This window comes from Mustela erminea, chromosome 12 (genome assembly GCF_009829155.1).
Source record: "Mustela erminea isolate mMusErm1 chromosome 12, mMusErm1.Pri, whole genome shotgun sequence".
Classification (NCBI taxonomy): domain Eukaryota; kingdom Metazoa; phylum Chordata; class Mammalia; order Carnivora; family Mustelidae; genus Mustela; species Mustela erminea.
The window spans coordinates 47808835-47834054 of record NC_045625.1 but is presented as its reverse complement, the minus strand read 5'-3'; the positions used below and the strand labels follow the sequence as shown (position 1 = coordinate 47834054).

The 25220-nt window shown below is 41.1% G+C and overlaps 2 protein-coding genes across 2 annotated transcripts; both read right to left on the bottom strand.

Moving 5' to 3' along the window:
- Window positions 1–801: 801 nt before the first annotated feature.
- On the bottom strand, window positions 802–1621 carry IFNB1 (interferon beta 1). The gene has a single exon (XM_032308619.1). The coding sequence runs from the start codon at window positions 1564–1566 to the stop codon at window positions 1006–1008; it is 561 nt and encodes a 186-aa protein (XP_032164510.1). The 5' UTR covers window positions 1567–1621; the 3' UTR covers window positions 802–1005.
- A 22441-nt stretch (window positions 1622–24062) lies between these two features.
- On the bottom strand, window positions 24063–24620 carry LOC116571135 (interferon alpha-14-like). The gene has a single exon (XM_032308924.1). It carries the CDS (start codon window positions 24618–24620, stop codon window positions 24063–24065), a length of 558 nt encoding a protein of 185 aa, XP_032164815.1.
- Window positions 24621–25220: the final 600 nt, after the last annotated feature.

Below are 25220 nucleotides of genomic sequence, written 5' to 3'. Positions count from 1 at the left end.
ACCTGTTTCAGATTTAGCTTCAGGGGATGTGCAGTTCAGAGATGCAGAGCATCAAGAAAAGCAGATGATGGAATTCTGTATTAACAGGGCAGCAGGGCCAGGAGAAAACTTGCTTTTCTGACAAAATGGGGAGAAAACCCAGCCGGAGAGCAGAGATCTAAAGCAGAGTTCTTTCTCCCCATGGTGTTCGTACCCAGGAAGCAGACAGAGACCCCCAACTCCAAGGACACAGGCATACATTTTAGCTGTCCAGGAAGAGTCAGAAGGGAAGGACTGCTCCTTAACACTGTCAACAGGCGTTCCCGGACTTCTCACCCTTAGCTTACGGGGGCATATAAATATTTTAAAATCCCGCAGGGTTGCGGAAGGGGACAAGCAGAGGATCCTACAAGGAACTGGAATGAGTTCAGGACAAACCCAAGAGCTGAAATATTCCCCTAGTTGCCCTGATAGCCAGTCAAATTCTAACTGTAGGGTCAGAGAGCCTGAGGGCACAGAGTAGGTGCATAGAAGCAGTAGAACCCTTTGTCCTAATTCCAGAGCCAACTGCCTGCCTCTTCCATTTTAATTCCTAAGAGGCTGTTCCATTTATTCTCCTGAACGTTTTGCCTCCCCTTATCATCTACCATCTCACATATTCCACAAGGCTTTTTGGATTTTAAGTTCCTTGAAGGCAGAGGCCAGAACCCATATGATTTTGCAGGCATATTTTACAAAGAACATCTAGTAGGTGCTCTGTAATTTTTAATACAGGCCTAATGAAATCAACTTGAAATTAAAACTGCTATGTTGACTTCTGTTTCATAAAAAAAAAATTTATTTTCCAGGGTGAAATTTCAAGTAGAAAAATAACTTAATGCATAAATTAATTTTAAAAGTTAAAATCTTTGTCCTTTCAAAGAGAGTATCTTGCTTGTCAGTCACTTACAGAGCCTCTGCGAGTTGAAGAACGCCCAAAGTCCTTGTCAACATCGTCCATTCCCAGAGGAACAGGCTGAGAGATCTTCAGTTAGGGAGAGAATCTGTAAGTTTATCAAGGAAGAAAAAGCTCTTGAGGATTTCTGCTTGCACTATTGTCCAGGCACAGACGCTGAACTCCTTGGCTTTCAGGTACCGCACGATCCTTAGATAATATCTCTTCAGGTGCAGAAGGGTCCTGTGGTCCCAAGTGACGTTTTCCTCCTGCATGATGTCCTCCAGGATTTCCTCCAGATGTTCCTTCTGCCAGTGGAGTATGGCAAGGAGGTTCTTGACAATGCTCTCATTCCATCCCGTGCTTGAGAGATTTCTCTTGAAAATATCAGAGGTCTTTTGGAACATCTCAAGGGTGACCAATACGATGTCCTCCTTCTGGAACTTCTGGGATTTCTGGATCTCCTCAGGGATCTTGAAGTTCATCCTGTCCTTAAGGCAATCTTTAGACGTTCCATTCAACTGTAGAAGGAGCTCCTGGCACTCCACACTGCTGCTGCTTAGTTGGAATCGAAGTAAGTTATAGTTCATGGCAAGAACCGTGGTGGAGAAATATACCAGGAGAGCAGTTTGGAGGATACACCTGCTGGTCATGATGAAAAGAGGAAGTCTTGCCTGCTACCGTCTAGGTGCTGAAGACAAGGCTTCAAGAGTCTGCAGTGTGAATGCCCTTCTTCCATGAGTGTGGCCTTAAATACACAGAGGTCCTCTCTCTTTCAGAGGAATTTCCCACTTTCAGTTCTCCTTTTCGGTTCCCCTATGTCATTTAAATCAGTAGATCGTAGATTGTAGTAGATCCTGGATCGTAGTAGATCCTGGATCGTAGTAGATCGTAGATCGTAGTAGATCGTAGATCGTAGTAAATCGTTCTCGCTAGGGAACTATGCAGTTCCAAAAACATACCATCGTATTTAGTTCTACCATAGCTAACCATCTGATTTTCCATTCTCATGTAAACAACAACTCTAGAAAGAGATCTAGAAGGAAAATGGGAGGAAAAGTCAAGCAATCAGGATTAACTGTTTTTCATAGTTCTAAATATGGAACTATTTTAGCATACTTACATAGTACATAGTTCTAATTATGGAACTATGTAGTTCCAACTACATACCATCGTACATAGTTCTAACAAATCTAAACATTTGATTTTCTATTCTCATGCAGACAACTCTAGAAAGAGGTCTAGAAGGAAAATGGGAGGAAAAAGTCAAGCAATCGGAGGATGTTACTGTTGAAACACAGGATTCTATCTCAATATTTCTAAGGCTGTTTGTTTTTTTTTTAACCAGACTATAAAACATTTTAAGAGAAGAATCAGTAAAAATCAAGTTACGATTTTTATATCCTGCTTATATAGACAGAAACAAATGGTTCTTTCTCAATATTTCTAAGGCTGTTTTTTTTTTTTTTTTTGCTGGAGTATAAAACTGATTTTAAAAGAAGAATCACTAAAAATCAAATTATGATTTTTACATCCTGCTTATGTAAACAGAAAGGCATAGATATATTTCTAAAGGTTTTAATACAAAATAACTCATTTACTGACAGCAGTGGATTCAAATGCCTGAAGAAATTCTCCATCATTTTACAGAAAGCTCCATCAGTTCTGTGGATTATGGTGATTTCTATATGTGCTTAATGTACAGGGACATTACATCTATTGTAACAAACTGAAGTAGAGGCCGGAAGTATCTGGGTACATGTGTATTTATAAACTAGGAGCAACTGGGCACCTGGGTAGCTCAGTGGGTTGAAGCCTCTGCCTTCAGCTCAGGGTCCTGGGATCTAGCCCCACATCTGGCTCTCTGCTTGGCAGGGAGGCTGCTTACCTCCACTCTCTGCCTGCCTCTCTGCCTACTTGTGATCTCTGTCTGTCAAATAAATAAATAAAATCTTAAAAGAAAAAAAAAACTAGGAGCAACTGTGAGCTCCCGGTTTCCCCTCACCAATAAGTTTCTTGTCTCCTGATCTTTGCAGTATGCTCAATGTATCTCTCAAATATTCCTCCATTCCTATTCTTTATTCTTTGTTGGCTGTATGTAATCAGCTCTCCCCAGGAGAGAGTATCTATTGGTCATGTCTGAGGTGTTCCTAAACAAAACTACCTGTGCTTGAACTGTGCTGATGCAATGTCTTCCAAATGGAGTGGAGAGGAAGCAGTTTATCTTTCCTCCTAAACTGGGGGAGTGGGAAAGATACCAGTGGTGTTCATTCAAACGAATTAAGAGGATGGAGGGTTGAAAAGAAGTAGCAAACAGTCCAAAATTAGGCGAATGGGATTCCAGAAAGATGGCAGAGGTGGTAGTATAATTTGAATATCCCTTAGTTCCCATGCAAAAACATACCTTGCTACTAGTAGAAACCAAAACCCTGTTTGACATAAGACTGGTTGACATGAACCACAGAATGCAAGCAGATGAGGACAAACTACCAAATGTCACAGGACCTGTCTGGTAGCCGCGTCTATGTGGGAGAAAGCAGGGGAAAACAGTCGAGAGCCCTAATATAACCAAGACGTATTGACTGGAAAGCAACCTGGGGCTGATTTGAGAACAAGAGTTGAAACTGGAAGGGATTTTGCTCAAATCAACAGCTGGTGAGTATGAGGGGGGCGGTCCTCAGTAGATTCTGAAAGACACTGGAATAGTCTAAGATACAAATAATTTTCAAACCAACTGGGTACAGCTTCCCTTTGGGAAAGGGCCCTCCACTGAGGAGAAACTGCTAGAAGTGGAATCAAATTTGAACACGATGGGGGGTGAGGGTGGAGATTTGAGCAGGAAAGAAACAACAGAGGCAAGGAAAGAGAAAGATCTGACCAGTCTGGGAATGGGTCACTCAGAAAGCAAGCTGTCATGTTTTTGAGCACTTTGACAAAAGCAACAGAAGAGGGAGCTCTGTGAAGTTAGAAAAACTACCAAACCACATCTAAAAGTTTAGGTACAAAACACTATAGTTTAGATACAAAACACTATAAATCAGAATTAGACAAACCAAGAAATAAATTAATATATGTAGGGAATAATTAGAATTAAGAGAAAAAACTCTAAATTTTACAGAAAAAAACAGAGTCTCAAGAAATGAGAAGTTTGGGGGAAATCTGGCACTGGTGAAAAACTTTAATCTGGGGGAAAATATTAGCAACTAGAGTCCAACAGTACATAAAAAATAGTGTCTATCAGCCAAAGGGATTTATTTTCAGGAAACCAAGGATGATACAATTTATATAGTCCATATAACATTATATGGAACAGTTTAGAAGCTAGAATGACAAAAATGTAGAAGAAAATTTAGTCTTTTTTTTTTTTTTTTTTTTAAACATTGGAGTAAGGAAGACTTTTCTCAGGAAGATATAAAACCCAGGAACTCTAATGGAAAATATTGATAAATATGACCAGAAAGAAGTTATAAATTTGAATGGCAAAAACCAACCAAACAAAAACAAACAAACAAACAAAAAAACAAAGTCAAAGAGGAAGAGCATAAAAAAAGAAAAAAAAAAAAAAAAGGAAGAGCAGTATCAAAAACATTGTTACAATGTACAGTGAGAAAGGGATCATTTTCTTCACAGGCAAGCAGCCCTTGAATAGAAAGCTGTCATACAGAAGTTCATATATAAGAAAAGAAATATAAATGGCCAATAAAAGACATGAAAATCTGTTCAAATGTTCACATTTCTTAGTAAAAATGTAAATCAAACTAGTAAAGAGGCAATCATTTTTCACCAATAAGATTTGCAAAGGGCATGGGGAAATAGGTATTCTAATATACAGTCAATAGAAGTATAAATTTATGCAATGAGGAAGGTTGTTTTTTCAAAAGTTGCTAGAGCATTATCTCTCAACCCACGTGAAAATCTACAGTGTGACTTTGACTCTACCTGTCAAGAGGTAGGGTCTGTGTGCCTCCTCTGGAATCTGGGGAGAATTCTGGGGTAGAAACGATGTTGTATAATTTTTGAAGCTGAGTCAGGAAAGACAATACAATGATATCTTTGCCACTATATAAGTGATCTTACCGCCCTGAGTCTGCCATGCTGTGAGAAAGCCCAAGCTAGCTCTTAAGGACAGACCACACGGCAACTGGCAATATATTTCAAAATGTAAAATTTCAAGCTATGGAATTGTCCCTTTTACTTGCAATGCCACTGCTAGGAATTTACCTATGGATATTCCTGCAGAAGTATATGTGTATATACATATATGTTTGTATATGTGTGTAAATATAATATATATTATATATGAACATTTTGCAGTACTGCCATATATGAAAGACAAATTAAATATCCATCACTGGGGAATTAAGTAATCCATGGTAGACACAAATGGAATACCACAGAGCCATTAAAAAGGAAGACCTGCTGGTATGGACCTATATTCCAGATATATTTAATGAAAGGGTATTATCATTTGTTTTATAAATTAATAGATAGATACAAAAAGTATGTTGATACACACATACAATTTTTTTTTGGTGGGCACATTTACTCATCTTTTAGTAGTGGTTACCACGGGGGAGAATGCTAACATGAGGATTAGAAAGAAGAAAAATTCTGGGGCACCTGGGTACCTCAGTTTGTTAAGCCTCTACCTTCAGCTCGGGTCATGGTCTTGGAGCACTGGGATCAAGGCCCCCATCGGGCTCTCTGCTCAGTGGGGAGCCTGCTTCCCCCCCTCCCCCCGCCTGCCTCTCTGCCTACTTGTGATCTCTCTGTCAAATAAATAAATAAAACCTTTAAAAAGAAGAAGAAGAAGAAAAATTCTTTCCCTTTTCTCTTTTTACTTTGGAACCATTTGTATGTATGTTTTTTCCCTTGATCAGAAGATATCTGGGGAATAGAATTGTTAGACATTCTCATAATTTGGTGCATTTTATTTGTTCAAAGGAATTTAATAAAAATGTTACTAAATTTTTAACTTTAATTTTACTCACATTAAAACATTAAAAAATTTTTTTTAAGATTTTATTTATTTATTTGACAGAGATCACAAGCAGGCAGAGAGGCAGGCAGAGAGAAAGGTGGGGAAGCAGGCTCCCTGCTGAGCAGAGAGACCGATTTAGGGCTTGATCCCAGGACCCTGAGATCATGACTTGAGCCAAAGGCAGAGGCTTTTGCCCACTGAGACAGCCAGGCGTCCCTTCACATTAAAATTTTTCTATAATGAACATACATGACTGTGTCATTAGAAAATAAAAAGCCATCATTATGTTAAAAGGAGAATATAAAAGTGTACATACAACACAGCTATGTAAAAGTATGTAGAGGAAAAAAGTAATAACAGAAATATACTCACATTTGGATAGTGGTTATGTTTGACTTGTATAACAAAAGGGTGGTAGTTTTTCTTTTTTATTTTGTGTGGCTTTCTAGTTTTTCACCAGTGAGTGTGTTCTTTCATTTGAGAATAATCTACACTGAGGAAGAGCCAGTAAGCCCCAGCCTTTCTGGTTGTTCTGCCCCAATGTCACTCACCCCAGCCTCTTGACCTTCACATGCCAGGTCTGAAGAGAACCTCTGCCATCTCCTGCATTCTTCGCAATGAGTTTTGGTAAACGCAAAATAATCCCACAGGTGTTCCACTTTCAAATGCCCAGTGATGTCCGTCATTAAGTCATTCTTCAGGGTTTCTGCTTTTTGAAAACTGTCTCTGAATTAGACTGGAATCATCATGGCTCACACCACAAAGGCCAATGCAAGGAGTCACAGGGATCAGTCAACCTAGAGATGGTCCACTGCACTCAGGGGATGAAAGTCATCCAAGGAGTCTGTTCACTTGGGTCTGCTCTTCCAGGATGACTTGCACTCTTAGGTAAAGCTGAACTCCTCAGGTGTGGCAGAGGGCCTCCTTATCCTGCCCATATCCAAGAGCCTCTGATCCTCTGTGATCAGAGAGAGCATAATCTAGAATAATAGTGGTGGCGGTAAGTGGCAGTAGTATTAGTTACCACAAATTGAGCAGTTCCTCTGTGTCATTCTCTGTGCAATCCTCACAGTAAACATTGGAGATGGGTTACCATTACTCGCATTTTACAGAGGAGAAGACTGAGGCTCAAAGAGGGCTAAACAGTGTGAGATACACACAGTTAATCAAATGAGTGGACTGCATTCAAACCTGTGCTCTTTCCATATAGACAGTTAAAATATAGTGGAGAAGGCAACAGCTAGCGCCTTCAGACAGATACAGGGTGCCAACCATGGTGGCGGTGGTGGCACTCAAAGGACAAAGGAACTACAGCTGATGGGGAGGATAATGAGGCAAGCATGAGCCTGAAGAAGTGATGATCATGGGGAAGGTGATAGGGTAGAGGGCATTCTACATCAATGCTATCCAACAGAAGTATAATGCGAGCCACATCTGCAATTTAAAATTTCCTAGGGCGCCTGGGAGGCTCAGTCCATTAAGTGCCTGCTTTCCACTCAGGTCCTGATCTCAGGGTTCTGGGATGGAGACCCACATGGGGCTCCCTGCTCAGTGGGGAGCCTGCTTCTCCCTCTCCCTCCCTCTTTCTCTGTCTCTCACGAATAAAAGAATAAAATCTTCAAAAAAATAAAATAAAATACATTCTGCATAGAATCCTGACAAAGGTAATTTGCGAAATAAAAATCTTTGACAGTTAAAAAATAAAAAATTTTTCTAGTTGCCACCTTAAAAGAGTAAAAAGAAATATTTAGAAAAGGTGAAGTTAATTTTAATAGTATATTTATTTAACATAATATAGGCAAATAGTAGCATTTTAACGCGGAATCTATATAAAATTGTAACGAGGTAATTACATTCTTCTTTAAATACTGCCCTCAAAATATGAAGCTCATTTTTACATTCATAGCACAACTCAGTCCGGACTCGTGGGGTTCCTAGCAAGGCCCGCCGTGGTCAGTGCCTGCCACGGTGACCAGTGTCGCTCTCGATGGAGGGGCCGAGCGAGCAGGGCCGGGAGCCCCTACAAGTGTGGAAGGAACCGGAGAAGGAGCTCCAAGTTCTGGACAAGGCTATGTGTTAGGTATCAGGGGAACTAAGGTGGAAAATGAGCTCAGGATGTATTGTGGAGGCTCCTGAAAGCAGGAGTGGCGCATGCGTACTTCAGAGATCTGTGGGCAGGGAGGAGACCGCAGTTTGGTCCTGGGCAGAATGGGCAGCAATACTGGAGGTGGCCCCGGGTGGGAGAGGCAGGAAGAGGCCGTGCCCGGGGGCTCTCATGGCTGTGGAGGTGGGAAATGAAGGCATATGAGGAATTGAAGAAAAGGGATGGGTGCCGAATCATAAAAAGAGATTTATTTTTTTATTTTTTAATTTCTTCCCTTTGTCCTCTTCCCAGTTCTTGCTGTTGTGTTCAGGTGCTTCTGGTCTAGCCCTGTCTTCCCGTCGCCTTCATGAAGCTTCTCTCTAGCCCTGCTCCGTGGTGGCAGGCGGATACCCATGAATGGGTAAAGTCTCTTCCTTTGTAAGACACGGTCTTTTGTTTTGGTCTCATTTCCGCTAATATATATAGCTTTATCACAAGAACCAGATACCCTTGTCTCACTGAGGGATATCTACATCTTAGAGTGGCCTAACGCATACCTCCGTTGCAAGGATTAATGCGCAGCCTTTTCCAACAGCTTTTCCTCTCTGATCTGAAGCCATTTTTCATGTCAGCTCTGTGTGGAGGTCGGTTTTTTGTTTGTTTGTTTTCTGCGCACATTTTCTCCCACCGCCTTTCTGTGGTGCAGACAACGTCTTCCTGTCCCTGTACCGGCTTCTTCTGGTTAGTGAAGTTTTCTAGAGAGGCAGGCTGACATTCAGAAAGCAAAACTTACATGCAGGTCTAACCATTCGAAATCATCATTTAAATTTGGAGCGGCTTTTCTTTTCCTTTTCCTTTTTTTTTTTTTTTTTTTTTAAAGATTTATCTATTTCTTTGAGAGAGAAAGAGCGGGCACACGTGCAGGGAGAGAGGCAAGGGGGGAGGGTGAAACGCACTCCCCATGAACAGGGAGCCCGTCCCACGAAGGGCTGGATCTCACAACCCTGAGATCATGACCTCAGTGGAATTCAGGAGCTGCGCCCAACTGAGCCACCCAGCTGTCCCTGGAGCTTTTCTATAAACCTCACAAACAGGAAGAGGTCCTTCCTCTTTTTGATTCAATAAATTACCTATGCAGAACAAATACGTATCTAGAAATCAAAATTACAGCTGTCTTATCATCTCTTCAACTCTTTTTTCAAGGAAAAGGGCCATATAAAAAAATGATAACTTAGATAAGATGGAAAGTTAACAGTAAGTGCCTGAACAGTGGCAAAACAGAAATTAAGCATCCCAAAACCCTTTCAGTGATAACCTGGAAAGGGCAGCAAAGTTGACAGTAAGAGAGTATTTTGATGGATAAAAGGGAAAATTCCCCATTCCTCTTTTTGAAAAAAAAAATAAATAATATACGTAGAAAATCATGCACAAATCTTAAGTATACAGCTCAACAAATTAATATAAAATAAAATCTTCTGCACGCCTTTGTAACCCCAAACTAAGTGAAGGCGGAAGAATTACCCATGGGACAGAAACCCCCTGCTTGTCCCCTTGCAATCATTGTTCTACTCTCCCCCAACAGAGTCCCTACTGCATTTGAGCTCCCTTATCGTTCTGGGTTTTCAACTTTGTATAAATGGCTGCTTTCAGTCAACAGGATGTCAGTGAGATTCATTGATGTTGCTGTGTGCAGTTAGAGTTCATTAATTCACACGAATATGTCATATCTACTCAGAAATGCCACAGTGTTTTATCCTTTCCACTACTGATGAATGTTTTGGTATTTTTCTTCCTGAGTTTTTTGTCATTATAATTAACTCGGCTATGAAAACCATTGTATGCCTCTTTCGAAGCTCACCGGTATGAACTCCTTTGGATATATGAACAGGATGAAGTAACCAGGTCATAGAATATGCATATGTTCAGATTTAACATATAATATCAAACATATTTCCCAAATATTTGCACCCACTTACATTCTCACTGTGTATGGAAAGTACATTTGGATCACACTCTTGCCAACACCCAATGTTGGCAGTCTTCTTAATTTTAGCCATGCTAGCGGTGTCTAGTGATATCTCATTATGTTTTTAATTTGTATTCCCTGTTTATTAATAAGGTTCAGCACATTTTCATGTTTATTGGCCACTTGAATATTTTCTTTGTGAAGAGCCTGTTCAAATCTCTTGCTGTTTCAAATATTTTACTTCATTATCTATAACAAAATACAAAAGAATCTACAGATAAACAATGATAATTAAAAAACAAAATTAGTAAGATCACTGAGCACAAGCTCAGTATGACAAAGCAATCACCTCCTTTTATACTAGCAACAACAACAAAAAAAATGGGAAATGAAACTTAAAAAATAATACCACTGACAATATCGTATAAAGTCTACCACTGAGAAATTGTCATTGCCAGCCAGGAGGAACCCAAGATAACATGATGATTAAATGTAGTGGCATTCTGAATGAGATCCCAGAACAAAAAAAGGACATTAGGTAAAAAATAAGGAAATCTGAATAAAGTTTGAACTTCAATTAAAAAATAGAACAGCATTGACAGGGAAAGTTATCTTCATCTTTCTCTTGGCTTCTAAATATGAGCCTACAATTACATTTTTTTAAAAAGATTTTATTTATTTATTTGACAGAGAGAGAGATCACAAGTAGGCAGTAGGCAGAGAGGCAGGCAGAGAGAGAGAGAGGAGGAAGCAGGCTTCCTGCTGAGCAGAGAGCCCGATGCGGGGCTCGATCCCAGGACCCTGGGATCATGACCTGAGCCGAAGGCAGTGGCTTAACCCACTGAGCCACCCAGGCACCCCTACAATTACATTTTTGACTCAAGTAAGATGGCCAGCAACCAATGAAAAACACTACATAGTCTTTTCTCTCTCTCTCTCTCTCTTTTAAATATTTTATTTATTTATTTGACAGACAGAAATCACAAGTAGGCAGAGAGGCAGGCAGAGAGAGAGAGGGAAGCAGGCTCCCTGCTGAGCAGAGAGCCCAATGGGGGGCTTGATCCCACGACCCTGAGATCATGACCTGAGCCAAAGGCAGAGGCTTTAACCCACTGAGCCACCCAGGCACCCCCATCGTCTTTTCTCTTAGGTTGAGACTGATTTTTTTCACCTTGACCAGCAATGAGGATTAAGCAACTTCTCTCACTTGCTCTTTTCATAGGTGAGCAAAGAACACTTAAGCATGTGGTAGGGTGAGCATTAAGCTCACTAAGCATCATTAAGAAGGGAAATCAGACTCTGCAAGGCCACCAATGCTAGCCTCCTTTTGAGAAACACACATTCATTTATTGAATAAATTTTGAATAAATAAATATTGAGTAAATATTCAGCAAATATTTATTAATCAGTTCATAAAGAAGACCAGTCTATCTTGGCATTTTATTGGGCTATTTTCAAAATGTCTTTCAATAAGGTTTTTCCTGTTGGCTTGATTCTATGTCTTACACATTCTTTCTTACTCCAACATATTTAATCTTTATTTCTTATGAACAAAATTTTTTTCACTATACTTTCTAATTTTGAATGGGACTAACTCATTACTTTTTCATATATATACATATATATGTGCACCCACATATATATGTGAAAGTTATTAATTTTGATTTTGTATCTGGACAATTTTGTAAATACTATGCCTAAAAGTTTTTTTTATTGATTTTTCGATAAAAGAATACATTGGATGCATGTAAAAAAACTTAAAGGACTGGAAATACCGAGTATGATAATGATATAAACCAACAAAGAAACAAAGACTCTTATCTGCTGCTGCTGAGTGTGTAAATTTGTCCAACTACTTTGGAAAACATTATGACATTATCTGGCAAAGCTGAAAATATGCATGGCCTATGACCCAGTAAGTCTACTTTCAGGAATTACCCTGGGGAACAAATCCTACAGATATGCATCAGAATATATGCACAAGAATGTTCATTACAGCACTATACATAATAGTCCCAAACTAGAAACATCTGAAATATCCCTTAAAAGTCGTATGGATAAATATATTATAGTCTATGCATATGACAGGATCATAAATAACAAAAATGAAGAGCCACAATTATATGTTAAAAACAAGGCTAAATCTCACAAACATAATGGTGAATGAAAAAATTAAACTCGGAAGAATATATACTCACTTTATGTAAGTTTAAGAATAAGCAAGGGGCTCCTGGGTGGCTCAGTCGGTTAAGCTTAAGACTCTAGGTTTCAGCTCCGGTCATGATCTCATGGGTTCTGAGACTGAGCCCCAAACTCTGTGCTCAGTGGGAGTCTGCTTGAGATTCTCTCTCTCCCTCTGCCCCCCACTACCCTCACCCCTGACTCTCTCCTCAAATAAATATATAAGATCTTTTTTTTTTTTTTAAGATTTTATTTATGTAATTGACAGAGAGAGACAGTAAGAGAGGTAACACAAGCAGGGGGAGTGGGAGAGGGAGAAGCAGGCTTCCTGCTGAGCAGAGAGCCCAATAAGGAGCTCAATTCCAGGACCCCAGGATCATGACCTAAGCTGAAGGCAGATGCTTAATGATTGAGCCTCCCAGGCACCCCATAAATAAATCTTTTTTTAAAAAATGGGCAAAACTAGACTGGATGATTCAAGGTAGAATTATAAAGAAAAGTAAGCCTGTGATCACCATAAAATTCAGGATAGCAGTTACCTTTAGTGCAGAGAGATGGAGTTATATGCAAGAGGGGTAAACTGGCTGGGAATGGTGATGAGGCTTCTAGAATGTAGTGAAATTTGATTATTTTTATTGGCTGGTGGTTACATGAATATTTGCTTTAATTATTAACATATTTACTCTTCTGTGAATTTTCGTGAACGACTGCTAACATTTCACAATGAAAGAAGGTTAGTAAACAAGAATCAAAGCTGTAAATGAACACTTACTCTTACCTAAAACTTTTAGCTGAGAATCCTGAACAATATCAACCACAAGAGTACAGTGTTTTCCCAAACTGCTCGATTTTCTGGACTATAATGAGAATAAGCAGAATTGGAAAACAGGCAGAAAAGAATAGTAATTCAAACTCACTGTGGTCAGTAAGTATCCATTCAACCTTGTGTGATGATAATGTGTGTAAGTGGTTCTCAGCGTGTGGTCTGAGCTGAGACACTTTTTTAGCAAGTCTTTAAGTTTCCTCATTTTCTGTTCTGGATTTCCATTCAAAGATCTGAAACAGACAACATATCACACCAGGCTGAATTCAGAACAGATATGAGAACCCAGTTGTCTCCTATTAAGCCAGACATTAAAGAGATATGCAACACTTAAAAATATTTTCCTTTGGAAAATGTAATTATTTTTCATAAAAATATAGATTTTATGTTAAGATGTAATCGGCTTATTTTTGCTACTTAGAATGAGTATTTAGAACTCTTCCAGTTTTAATTTTTAACATGGTAAATATCAATAAATGTAATCCACATAAGTACAATCTCTCTAGGGAGTCTCAATAATTATTTTTAAGAATGTCAGTGGGTCTTGAGGCCAAAACATTTAAAAACAGCTGATGTGGGGCACCTGGGTGGCTCAGTGGGTTAAAGCCTCTGCCTTCAGCTCGGGTCAGATCCCAGGGTCCTGGGATCAAGCCCCGAGTCGGACTCTCTGCTCAGCAGGGAGCCTGCTTCCTCCTCTCTCTTTCTGCCTGCCTCTCTGCCTACTTGTGATTTCTGTCTGTCAAATAAATAAATAAAATCTTTAAAAAAAAAAAAAAACAGCTGATGTTGGTAATATTTACAAGGACCCATTGGGTGCCTAACTGAAGAAGTATTATGGGTTTATGAAAACATGAGTCCTTTTTCTTTATTGCTTGTTCTTTTTTCTAAAATATTTTATTTATTTATTTGATAGAAAGAGAGACCACAAGTAGGCAGAGAGGCAGGCAGAGAGAGAGGAGGAAGCAGGCTCCCTGCTGAGCAGAGAGAGCCCGATGTGGGGCTCGATCCCAGAACTCTGGGATCATGACCCAAGCTGCAGGCAGAGACTTTAACCCACTGAACCACCCAGGTGCCCGTTTGTGCTTTTTTTTTTTTTAGATTTTATTTATTTATTTGACGGAGAGAAATCACAAGTAGATGGAGAGGCAGGCAGAGAGAGAGAGGGGAAGCAGGCTCCCTGCTGAGCAGAGAGCCCGATGTGGGACTCGATCCCAGGACCCTGAGATCATGACCTGAGCCGAAGGCAGTGGCTTAACCCACTGAGCCACCCAGGCGCCCCCCGTTTGTGCTTTTTGAATCACAGGAAAACAAATGTGATTTTTTTTCCTGGACTTGGGTAGGAACTGTGGTGTGAGGTTCTACTTGGAGCGAAGTCCATTAAAAAAGGAGGAGGAGGGGCGGTAATGAGGACACAGAAAATGAGGAAGAACTTGGCTCAAAAAGAATATTCTCTGCGACAATAAAAATGCCTGGTCATTTCACCAAAAGTTTTCATTTCACTGAAGACATTTTACTCGGGAACTGGTAGAATTCCTATTTTACCTTTAGAACAACAAAAGCCTGCTTTTGGGGTGAGGGGAAAATCTGTCACTTGCTTCCTTCTTCTTGCTCACACTCAGTGCGCAAGGCTGGAGTTGGGGTTTCCCTGTGACCACAGCCAGCAGCTGCTGAGGGGCCAACTACCTTCAGGCCACCGAACTGGTGTGAGCAGGCAGAACATGCCGCTGAGATCCAAGTGCCCCTTTTCAGATTCCTCTCTCTTCCTTTCCCTTTCCCACATCCTGAATGTCTTGTCACAGGCCTTTGACTAGACTCATTCCTCAGTTTCCTTCCTGGTCACCTGGGATCCCTCGGGGACAAGGCCACATTGCTAGGTCCTCCCTAGCTCTTGCTAACTGCATCCCTGCTCCAATATGCACGCACAACCAGAGGGTCCCACACTGTGCGCCCCCCTGCCACACTCGGGATGGTCCCATCAAGACACTGGTGGCCCAGGGACACATGGGGGCTGCCCACCCAGCGTCTCCCCTGTTTGCAGTGACTCCCACTGCTTCTGATTAACTGCCAGTGTGCCTTAAGCCTGGATTTACATTTCACTTTAGATACCCTGCAATGCTCTGAGCCTGAATTCTTTGACTTTCATGACCACTCAGGGGCGGATGATGCCAGGCCTTCTTGGTGTTGAGAAGAGAACTAAATGGGCAGCACATTTACAATAACAGCTGAGTAAGCTTCTGTCCCTCCCTCCGCTAACACCTGGGAGTGTCTTACGGTCTGGACTCCATCTGAGTTTCCTGTCTCTCAAGTTCCTGGGTCTTTTTAAAAGTGAAACTGCCCAAAGCAAAATCCTCTACGTAATTAAAACCTACAGCTAAATTTAGTTTTATTTCATCATCTGCCATTGCATAACGAACAGGGAATGCAAAAATAATGAGTCTGCTGCAACAAGTGAAAAGGAAACTAAAATGCAACTTGCCAAATTGAATTTGAAAAAGAAGGCTAGATTTCCCTCTGGCCCTGGGGGCTTGGCTGAGCCCTGCGCACAGAATCTTAGCAGAGGATTCTTCTGGTGGAAACTTCTAGATCCTGAATACAAGACAGAACCACAGTGAGGAAAGCAGTGGAGGAAAGGTGTGTGCTAGTAGACAGCCGGTACCTGTGTGAGTAGGAACGGGTCCTGAGATAACACTTGGCACAGTCATCCCCGAGAATGGCTATTTCCCCCCCTCCTTGTGCAGTGGTTGAGCTGGCCCTAGAAATTCTCCTGGGCAGCTCTCTTGGAACTGCCTCTTCTTCCTGCCCACAAACCTGGAACATCAGGGAATAATCATACTAAGTGCCAGGTATCATTCTGAACACATTATCTAAATGAAAACAACCAATCCTCACCCCAGTTATAAGAGTGGTACTTTTATTACCTTCATTTTACAGATAAGGAAACTGGGCACAGAGAGGTCTCTTTTCCTGGCCTGTGTTAAGGGATTTAACAACATTCCTGGTCTCTGAGTTGTAGCCGGGACATTCAAGGTCTAGTGTAACTTTCCCATCTCTCATTTCTAGACCTCTTGTAAACAGGGAAACTTGACTTTGTTCCTAGTTTTTACTTATTTTCATAAAATGTCCAACTTTGACAACTCTGTGGCTAGCTCTTGCTTCCAAATCCCTGCATGTCTCTGGCCCTTAACCCATTGTCCAATTCTTTCAATGTCTTTCCATATCCATCTATCGTCTTAAAGTACCAATTAATTGATTATCTCTCTCCGTTTCACAACCCACCCCCCATGCCTATGGCTCTGTGCAAATACAGCATTTCCGTTAGAACACTTATCATTGTTCTCTAACTGATGGTTTATTTTTTTCTGTCTCTTCCAGAAGATTAGACTTTTTGAGTCTGAGCTTTGTAACCTCAGTCATTAGCACAGTTTCTAGCCCACGGTAGGAATTTAAGTATTGTTCATTGAATAAGTACTGTGCTAGAAACATGAGCTTTGACGAGCTTCCTCTCGTCTTCCAGCCGTCAAGCTGCAAGAGGTTCTCTCAGTGCTATTTGCTGTGTTCGCGGAATAAGCTTTCTAGACAAGAATTCAAGCCCCTGTCATATCCATGGGCCCACTGCTTGGCAAGGTGATAAAGGAAGAAAAATAACATTCAAAATACAACACAATTCATTTTGATAAAACTAAAATATTGTTTTAGACAAGTTCAGCCCCACTGCATGAGGGTCTTCTTGTTATCTCTTAGACTCTTTTCATCAGGGTACTGCATCCAAAAGAAATAACAATCCATAATCAAAAGTCCTTAAAAAGCAATACGGGTCTTCAGTCAAGTGGCCTGAAGAAATAGCACAGCTGGGGTGCCTGGGTGGCTCAGTGGGTTAAGCATTTGCCTTCGGCTCAGGTCGTGATCCCAGGATCCTGGGATCAAGCCCCGCATTGGGCTCTTTGCTCGACAGGGAGACTGCTTCCCTTCCTCTCTCTCTGCCTGCCTCTCTGCCTACTTGTGATCCCTGTCTGTCAAATATATAAATAAAATCTTAAAAAAAGCAAAGAAAGAAATAGCAAAGCAGGAAACCATATCATGAAACTATTCTGTAAATCATGTTTCTGTTGTAAGAGGGCATAGGAAAAGACAGAAAGCTCATCAAGTCGTTTTATAAGGCTGTTAAAACCCAGATATCAAAATCAGAAGAGAAAATCACAGGACATTCTTTCTCATAAACATGAGGATAAAAATACCATGTTAAATATGGGCAAATCAAACCAGAGGTGTATTATAAACAACAGCAGTTCATCCAGCACTTAATGAAAGTTCAAAATAAGAAAACCTGTTTATGTAATTCACAACATCAGTACGCAACAAGGAGAAAAACCAAACACTAATCTTAATAGGTGCCCCAGAACCCCTGCATCGATTAACAAGTTATTCCTTAGCCTACCAGGGCTTGAAGAAAGAGCTGAAATCTGATCAATATTATTGTATCGATTAGGATTGCTTTTTGCTGTGAGTTAACAGATAACCAGTTATCGGAGGTTAAAATAGTGAAGGTGGGGGGTGCGGATCTCAATTTAAAGTCTGCAGCAGCAGATGGTTGATGGGTTAGAGCAGCAGCTCTAAGCCTTGAGTTTGCTAAATGACGTGTCTGTGACTTTCTTGGTCTCTTGCTCACAGTCAAAGGACGGGTATGCCAGCTCCAAGTATCAAACCCTTGCAAGAGCATCCGTAGCAGAAAGAGAGGAATAAGAGCTGAAATTCTCTCTAGAATTGCCCAGCAGGTTTCTCCCAAATCTTCTGTTGTTTAGTGTTGTGTCGCATGACTATATCTAGCTTGTATGTGACTCTCCCTCCCCACCTTATTTCATACTTAGGCCGAAAGCAGCAAGGAGAACCTGGAAGAATGTGACAGAGGGATAACGCTATTTTTCAAATGACTTAGCTAATTGCCCCTGACACCCACTTTTCCCACTTGTTTCAAATGCCACTTTTATTATATGCGAAGATCCACTAAATTCAATTGCCTTTTCTTTTTTTAAAGATTTTATTTATTTATTCAACATAGAGAGAGACAGCGAGAGAGGAAACACAAGCAGGGGGGGTGAGAGAGGGAGAAGCAGGCTCCCTGCTCAGGGGGAGGGAGCCTGATGTGGGGCTGGATCCCAGGACGCTGGTATCATGCCCTGAGCCCAAGGCAGGCCCTTAACGATGGAGCCACCCCGGCGCCCCTAAATTCAATTGTCTTATCCTCAACCTCTAATCTGTTTTCTTGATCAAATTTGTCTATTCTTACAATAACACCACCTGGTTTCACTTTCTTTTTTTTTTCCTAGATTTTATTTATTTATTTGACAGAGAGAATGCAAGTAGGCAGAGGCAGGCTCCCTGCTGAGCAGAGAGCCCGAAGCAGGGCTCCATCCCAAGACTCTGGGATCATGACCCCAGCTAAAGGCAGAGGCTTAACCCACTGAGCAACCCAGGCGCCCCCTGGTTTCACTTTCTATAGCCTTAGAGGACCATCTCATTTTGGATAAGTGAAGCTCATCTGTGTGTTTCGCTCTTTCTCAGATTTTCTTGTAAATGATTTCTTCTTGATATATTTTACAGTCAACTTGTAAGGCTCCATCTAAAAATCTTGTTGAAGGGGCTCCTGGGCGGCTCAGTGGGTTAACATCTGCCCTCGGCTCAGGTCATGAACCTGGAGTCCCAGGATCATGGAGCCAGCCCTGCATCCGGCCTCCTGCTCAGCGGGGGTCTGCTTCTCCCTCTCACTGTGCCTCTCCCCCCACTAGTGCGCGTGCTCTCTCTCTCTCTCGCTCTAACAAATAAACAGAATATTCATTTTAAAAAATCTTACTGAGGGGCGCCGGGGTGGCTCAGTAGGTTAAAGCCTCTGCCTTCCTCTCAGGTCATGATCCCAGGGTCTTGGGATCGAGCCCCACATCGGGCTCTCTGCTCTGCCGGGAGCTTCTCCCCCCTCTCTGCCTGCCTCTGCCTACTTGTGATCTCTCTCTCTCTGTCAAATAAATAAATAAAATCTTAAAAAAATTAAAATTAAAAGAAAAAAATCTTGCTGAAATATGGGTTAGGAATGAATTGAATTTGGTGGAGGGGGCTAAGTAGGTGGCGGAGTAAGAGGACCCTAGGCTGGTCGTGTCCCAAACAACGTGAGAATTATTAAATCCTCCTCAATACCCCAGAAATCGGCTTGAAGATTGACTGAACAAACTCCGAAACGAAAGGGGGAGAAAAGAAGCCTCATCCAAGAGACTGGGAAGGGCGGAGACATGATTTGAGGCAGAAAGCCACCAGGACGGCTGTGGAGGAGAGGGAGCCGGGGCTGCGGCAGCGAGACAGAAACAGACTGGAGCACCCAAGGGAACCCACAGGAGAGCATATCCCAAGGCCATTTACTGGGGGAAAAGAGATGGGCTGAGTTCTGTGAGTTCTGGCAGCCAGAGGGGCTTCAAGCCTGGAGTTTGAAAGGTCGGTGGGCTTGGCCGGCCCAGAGCCCCGAGGACGCTGCCCTGCTCCGGGAGAGAAGGCAGGCAAACACCCCGCGGGGCAGACAGCTTGGGAACAGCCATCTGAACAGTGGCACGCGGCGGGGAGACGGCTTGCCCTTCTTGGAGGAGTCGCAGTAAGGTAGTATCCCTGGAGGGGCCTCGCTGGGCATAGGAGACGGCTGGCGCCATTTCTCTCCCGATCCCTCCGCAGGTGCACAGGTGCACCGGCAGGCGGCAGCACTGGGCCTGCGCAGATGCTCCCCCCGCGGGAGACCCTCCCCCAAGAAGACCCGCGCAGGTCCCTGCCCCCATCGCGTCCCTAGAGCCCCGAGTTTGGAGATTCAGCAAGTCTGGCTGGGATAGGAGCCCCAGGGGACCTTGAGATGATCTGTTCTTCTCAGAGCGCTCTCCTGAGAGGCAGCGACGTATAATTATTCCCGTTTTATAGAGAAGAAAACTGAGGCTGCCCAAAAGGGTTCAGCATATTTCCCAAGGGCATACAGTTCAGCAGTGGGAACTCAGAATTTAAACATTGGTTCAAACCAGAATAAATCCCATGCCTCTACCTACACTGATACGATGTTTGTGTGTCGATGCAAGGCTTAAGGTTTTTGTTTTTGTTTAATAGTGGTAAAATGCAAAGGGATAAAATTTATCATTTTAGCCATTTTGAAGTGCATAGTTCAATAGTGCTAATTATATTCACATGGTTGTACAACCAACCTCCATAACTCCTTTCATTTTGCCAAACTGAAAGTGTATACTAATTAAAAACAACTTCCCCGTTCTCCCCTCCCTTAAGCCCATGGCAACCTCTGTTCCACTTCTGTATCTATGAATGTGACGGCTGTAGGTACTACATATAATTGAAATTATACAGTATTTGTCTTTCCGTGACTGGCTTCTTTAATATAGTATAATGTCCTCCAGGTTCATCCGTCTTGCAGCCTGTGTCAGATTTCTTTCCTTTTCAAAGCCAAATAATATTCCATTGTACAGATAGAGCGCATTTTATTTATTTACCTGTCAGTAGACACTTCGGTTGTTTCTACCTTTTAGCTGCTGTGAATGTGAGTGTACAAGTATCTTTAAGAAGCTGATTTCAGGGGCGCCTGGGTGGCTCAGTGGGTTAAGCCGCTGCCTTCGGCTCAGGTCGTGATCTCAGGGTCCTGGGATCGAGTCCTGCTTCGGGCTCTCTGCTCGGCAGGGAGCCTGCTTCCTCCTCTCTCTCTCTCTCTCTCTGCCTGCCTCTCTGCCTACTTGTGATCTCTCTCTGTCAAATAAATAAATAAAATCTAAAAAAAAAAAAAAAAAAAAAAAAAAAACCTGATTTCACTTCTTCTGAGGCTATACCCAGAAGTAAAATTGCTGGATTTGCTGGGTCATCTGGTAATTCTATTTTTAATTTTTTAAGCAACCACCATACATTTTCCCGTAGCAACCGAGTAAGAGTTCCAGTTTCTTTAGATCCTGGTCAACACTTTTTTTTTTTTTTTTGGTAATAACTTCTAATAAGTGTGTGGTAGCATCTCACTGTGGTTTTGATTTTCATTTCCCTAATGATTAGGTGATGTTGAGCATTTGTACATCTTCTTTGGAGAAATGTCTGTTCAGGTCATTTGCCTATTTTTAAATTAGGTTTGGATTTTATTGCTGTTGTTATCTATGCAAGACTTTTAACACCCTTTAATCCCCCAAAGTTTTTGTTCTTTGGTTTTTGAGGTAAGTTCCCTGCCAGCTTCTCTGTGTGTTCACCAGTTCTTTGTTCCCAGCTCCTGAAATGTAGAGACATTAACCAAAGGTCAAGAGGCACCCAAATTTCTTTAAATAATTACCACAAGAAACTCGGAAGTGAATAATTACTTACTGAGTAACTACTATATGCACAGTTAATAAAAATGAAAGTAACAAATATCTCACTTCTGAGTGATTCCTTTGTGCTAGAAATTTTGCGCCCATTACTCATTTAATCTCGTAAATCTCTGCAGTAGGCATTATTATGAACCCCATAAAACAACCGTGAAAATTAGGCCACAGAAGGGTTAGGCAACTTGCCCAAGACTTGCAGTAAACCATGGGAGTTGCTAAGAAGAGTCCCTCTGCAAGAATGCCATGTCCAAAGGAGAAGACAAGACTAGCACACTAGAGAAAATTTGGAATAATGCAGCATTTGTAAAAACCCTGATTACTATGTCAACACAACTCCTCTATATATGGATTTAATTTTTTAACTTTTATTAACTGTCTTTAGGCCCTCCCTACACTGCCCTGCAAACAGGAGAAGACACTATGAAAGGGGAAGGTGGGATCACTACTCTAAAGGACCAGTTTCTCAGCAGTCATGTAAATATGCCTCTGTTCAAAGTTCTGGACTAGCTGAGTTCAGTTAAAGGATCCAGTATTTCCTCATCTTTAAGGAACTTGCAGTCTTCCGGGAAGGCAAACATGAGAAATGATCAGAGGAAAAAACGGTTATCTATATCAGCTAACCATTTTAAAGTGTACAATTCAGTGGTATTTAGTACATTCACCATATTGTGCAACCATCACCATAATCTAGTTCCAGAACTTTTTTTTGAGGGGGAGGGGGTGGGGAGGACCAGAAGGAGAGGGAGAGAGAAAATCTTAAGCAGATCCCGAAGCCCCGTGTGGGGCTCCATCTCACAATCCTGAGATCATGACCTGAGCCCAAATCAAGAGTTGGATGTTTAACTGACCGAGCCACCTAGAACTTTTTCATCACCCCAAATGGAAAATTCATACACATGAAGCAGTCATCACTCCTCATACCCTCTTCCTTCTCAGTGCCTGGTGACCAAGATCTGCTTTCTGTCTCTCTGATTTTATTTATTCTAGATATTTCATATAAATGGAATCATACAATTAGCGATTTTTTGTGTCTGGCTTCTATCTCTCTGCATAATGTTTCCAAGGTTCATTCCCATCGCAGCACGTATCAATACTTTGTTCCTTTTTATGGCCGAACAGTATTCCATGGCATGAATACACAACAGTTCATCCATTCATCCATCTATGGGTTGATTCCACTTTTTGCTATCATGAATAGTGCTGTTGAGAACATATGTGAACAAGTATTTGTTTGAATATCCAGTTTCAATTCTTTTGTGGTATATATCTAGAAGTGAAATTACTGGACCATATGGTAATTTTATGTTTAACTTTTTGAAGAACCCCCAAACTGTTTGCCACAGAATTTGAAACATTTTGCATTCCCACCAACAATGTGTAGGGATTCCAATGTCTCCACGTTCACCAACACTATTTTCCATTACTGGGTTATACCCATCTTAGTGAGTACGAAGTGTTATGTCATTGTGGTTTTGATTTGCATTTCCCTAATGACTAATGATAATGAACATTGTTTTATATTAATGTCACTTTGTGTAATCTTCTTCGCAAAAAATTTCTATTCAATCCTTTGCCCCTTTTTATTGAGGGTTTTTTTTTTTGCCTTTTTATTATTGAGTTATAAGAGTTCTTTATATATTCTGCATACTAAACCCTTATTAGATATATGATTTGCAAATATTTTCTTCTATTCTGTAGATTGCTTTTCACTTTCTGGATGGTGTCCTTTAGTGCACAAAAGTTTTAGTTTTGATGAAGTTCAATTTATCTTTTTTTTTCTTCTGTTGCTTATGCTTTTAGTGTTTTACCAAAGGAATCATTGGCAAACCTAATGTCATTCAAGATTTATTTTTCTCTAAGAGTTTTTATCTAAGTGTTTTCTAGATTTAGCTCTTATATTTGGACCTTCGATCCATTTTGGATTTTTTTCTATATGATGTGAGGTTGAGATCCAAATTCCTTCTTTTGCCATGTGAATATCCCATTTTCCCAGCATCATTCTGTTGAAGATGCTGTTCTTTCCTCATTAAATGGTCTTAATACTCCTGTCAAAAATCAAGTGTCTATAGATATATAGGCTTATTTCTGGGTTCTCAATTCTATTCTATTGGTCTGTAAGTCTACCTTTATGCCAGTACCCCACAGTTTTGGTAACTGTAGTTTGTAGTATGTTTTGAAATCAGGAATGGGAACCTTCCAGCTTTGCTCTTATTTTTTAAGGTTCTTTTGGCAATTTGAAGTCACTTGCAATTCCATATGAATGTTAGCATTGGCTTTTCCACTAGCCAAGTTGGGCTATCCTTGTCCTGTTTCATTCAGGAATCTTCTGTTGATTTATTTTCTGAGATCAGGCTTAAGGTTAAATTTTCACTCAAAAAGTGTGTGCAAGCAAAATTGATTTTTAAGAGTTGTTTTATTTCCCATAACTTAAAAATGAACTGTAGTCTTAAACAAAACACAATACCAAATAAGTAGTTTGTGAACAATAAATATTTAAATAGTATAAACAGCAAAAATATTTCAAATAATTTAAATAAATAAAAAGTAGAAAAGATCTTAAGCTATTGCAGATGAATTGTGCATATCTTTGTTCTAAACAATTTGCAACATTTAACATAACTTTGTAATAACCCCATACCTTTGTTACTATTTATTTTTCTTCTGGCATAAAGACAGAGATGAAAATGACACCTTGAGTCCTAGAAAATGAGCATTTAGTTGACCAGATGAGTTTTCAGACTCGACATCTTTATTTCCTGAGTTTCCTTGTGAGCTCACTGACGAAGAACAAGCACCTTCTGATTTCCACCCGGACAACCTCCCAGGCACAGCGGCTGTATTCTTTCTTTTCAAGATAGAGATTGATTCCATGGAAGTATCTCTTCACAGCCAGTCTGGAGTTCTCACTTCCCTGGGGTAACTGTTCCAAGTTCTTTTCTTCCTCCAAACATGTCTCCAGGTCATCCAGCTGCTGATGAAGTCCAGCGAGGAATTTGTCCAGTAAGGTCTCATCCCAAGCCACCAGGGAGCCCCTTTGGCTGAAAAGGCTGAAGATCTGCCGGAGCATCTCACGCGTGACAGCTGTGGCTTCTGTCTTCTCAAACTTGTTCTCATCCACAAGCATCTGAGGAAAGCTGAAGTCAGTCCTATCCTTCAGACAGGACAGAATGGAGATTCTCTCCATCTGGCTCAACAGCATGAAGGTTTCCAGATTGCCATGGCTTGGATGCAGGGCACAGTCCAGAGAGTGGACTGGGCTGAAGCCCAGCATCACCAGGGCCAGCAGCACAGAGATTGAGAGGGCCATTAAGCAGCTGGGGGGTGATACTGCAGGACTGCCTGAAGAGGAAGTCTCAGTAGGCTCTGAGAACTTTGGTGATGAGTGCCGTTTAAATAGTGAATATAGAAACTTCCATTTTCTGGGTTTTTCCATTGTCGTGTTTTTCTTTCCCTTTCTACTTTTCTTTCTTTCTTTCTTTCTTTTTTTTTTTAACGAAGTCAATTAAAAATGTACATTTATTAACATGAGCACCTAGATGGGGGACTCCAACCATGTGTGCCCATGCAGTACGTACACAGCATTGGAACATATTTTTTCATATTTTTCACATGTGCCAGGTTGTTCTTAGGAAGAAAAGCATGGACAAAGTCAGAAAAGGGAGAATTATGTATGCAAGAAATGATTGTCTTTCCAGGTCAGCAGGAAATATAAAAAAGCTTATAAAACAGGAGATTTCAATTTTTCTTATTTTTTTCCTTATTTATACTTTCCTCCTTTAAAAAGTTTTAGTTGTATATGTGCCTCGAAGGTATCGCTTGAGTTGATTAGTGAAGATATTGTTAGGGAATCAATTTTGCAGATATCATTTGTCAAAAATAAATTATGGTCTGCCAAGCCCTTTGCTAG